Source organism: Ailuropoda melanoleuca, unplaced genomic scaffold (genome assembly GCF_002007445.2).
Source record: "Ailuropoda melanoleuca isolate Jingjing unplaced genomic scaffold, ASM200744v2 unplaced-scaffold6789, whole genome shotgun sequence".
NCBI lineage: Eukaryota > Metazoa > Chordata > Mammalia > Carnivora > Ursidae > Ailuropoda > Ailuropoda melanoleuca.
Window position 1 is genome coordinate 4,046 of NW_023242602.1, and position 2,380 is coordinate 6,425.

Below are 2,380 nucleotides of genomic sequence, written 5' to 3' on the forward strand. Positions count from 1 at the left end.
TGGGTTTTGAGCAGGGTTTGTGGAATATAAAACGGGGTGCAATTCCAGGTTTCTGGTTTTCTTTATACCAACACGTGAAGTCTCTAAATGCCCTCCTAGAGATGCATGACCCCTGGAGGTATTTTAGGAGACCAGAGAATCAGAGAACTTGGCTCTGACCTTCACCTCTCCAGTCACTTTGAGCAGTCGCTTTCTGCATCTGAGTCTCATTTGCTTGTTCTTGTCATTTAGATGGGCTTTCTCGGTCCTCTCATGTATCGTACTTGGTGGTTTCCTGAACGTAAAGAAAAATCCTCTGAGCTCCCCCAGACCATCAGGTTAATGAAAAGGTATATTCTTTCTCTTGGGTTGTGAAAACGCAATAAGAAAAGGATTCTGGGAGGATGCTGTCCTTAAGGTTCTTATTTTCCTCCTTCAGACTCACCCTCTTGGAGTTTAAAATTCATAAATGCTCTCAAGAGACCCCCTAGGCTGAAAGTGGATGCCTCTGTCACGTGTTTACCCTGGCTCCAGGGACATCACTAAACCAGGGAGGGGTGTCAGCCAAGAAGCTACCGTCTCACCGGCTGACTAGAGACCTGGAGTTCCCCAGCATGACAGCCGCCAAGCGAGGGGCAGTGACTCAGCTGGTGTGTCTGTTCTCTTACTTCTTACCTGATGGGTGAGAAATGATATAAAGGGACTTTTCAAGAAGGTGCGAGCTGAGGAAAGCCAGCACTTTAGGGCTGAGTGACAAGAGAAGGGAGCAGTTCTAGGAATCTGGAGAAAGCAGCTGGATAGTAAAAACTTAGGTTTCTTTTCTGATATAAGCATTCGTACTCTGTATTTTTCTCTATGCATGGGTATGTTGCAGTCTACACACTCGGTATTTAAAACTTTGTTGTCATTCAGGAGGAGGAGAGAGAAGTATTTCTCTGGCAATGCTGGGGTGGGTCCTCAGATGGCAGTGTTTCCATCTCTACCTCCTACCCTTTGCAAATCAGTATGTGTGGGGCGGCGGGAGCGCCTGCGTGCATGTGTGCTGCGTGTGAGCGTGTGACCTTTCTCTGATGGGCTGGGCTGACGCTGCTTCCCGTAGATGTTTGAACACATGCGGTAGCAAAGCAGATTCTTTATCTTGTGAGCCCTTGTCAGTATTTCAGACACAAGAACGAGTTCTCAGTGACTCTAAGTGGCAGAAAGAATGGACAAATCCCTGGGCTGGCTCATCCTTTGGTTACAACTAGATTGTGAGTGAAAGGGGTTTGGAAATGGGCAAAGAACAGACAGACCCCAGGGCATTTCTCCTCGGGGAAGAGGAAGAAAGGGAGTGGTACCAGTGTGATGTTTTGTGCAGATTGAAAAGCAAAATCAAAAGTTCCAAAGAAGAGATAGCCACTAACCAGTCTGTCTGTCGTGTTCTCTTTCTGGACAGGGGTGAGCAGTAAACAGGAGGTGACGCAGAGTACTGAAGCTCTGAATGTCCGCGAGCGGGACAGCGTGGTTGTCAACTGCAGTTACACGGATGGCGCTCTTTATTCCCTTCAGTGNTGTCTGTCGTGTTCTCTTTCTGGACAGGGGTGAGCAGTAAACAGGAGGTGACGCAGAGTCCTGAAGCTCTGAATGTCCGCGAGCGGGATAGCGTGGTTGTCAACTGCAGTTACACGGATGGCGCTCTTTATTCCCTTCAGTGGTTTAGGCAGGACCCTGGGCAAGGGCTCACATTCCTGCTGCTAATTCAGTCAAATCAGAGAGAACAAACAGGTGGAAGAATTAAAGTCTCCTTGGATACAGCGACAAGACAGAGTGTTCTATACATTGCAGCTTCTCAGCCCAGCGACTCGGCCACCTACCTCTGTGCAGTGAGGCACAGTGCCCAACAGGCTTCTGTCACCAATACCTAAACTCTGCAGCTGGGGCTCCAACCACGTGTCCTGTCTTGAAGCTGGGGAGCTTTTCTCCATCAGGGCGTTTTCTAAATTGACTCCCCAGATAGAAGCAATGAAATATGCAAAACCTCATCTATATATTGAATCTATACATACACATGCACACATATATATGTGTACATACATATACACATACACATACATACACGTATGTATCGGAAGTTCAATTTGGCCTTTAGTTTTTTATCAATTTAAATTTAAATAATAGCTTTACTGAGATTAATTCACACGCCATACAATTCACTCTTTTAAAATGAACCATTAAGTGGTATCTAGTACATTCACAGTTCTGTGTAAACAGCACCCCTACCTAGTTTCCAACCCTTGTCATCACCCCGAAAGGAAACCACATACTCACTAAGCGGTTACTCACCCCTCTCCCCTCCCCCAGCCCCTGGTAGCCTGCTTTCTGTCTCTGTGGGTTTCCCTATTCTGTTCATTTCATATAAACG

The 2,380-nt window shown here is 46.7% G+C and overlaps 1 gene segment (V, D, J or C); it reads left to right on the forward strand.

Moving 5' to 3' along the window:
- The first annotated feature begins 1,022 nt into the window (after window positions 1–1,022).
- On the forward strand, window positions 1,023–1,898 carry LOC105235284. The segment is given in 2 exon segments: window positions 1,023–1,229; window positions 1,558–1,898. Coding segments are annotated over 2 exon segments (372 nt in total).
- Window positions 1,899–2,380: the final 482 nt, after the last annotated feature.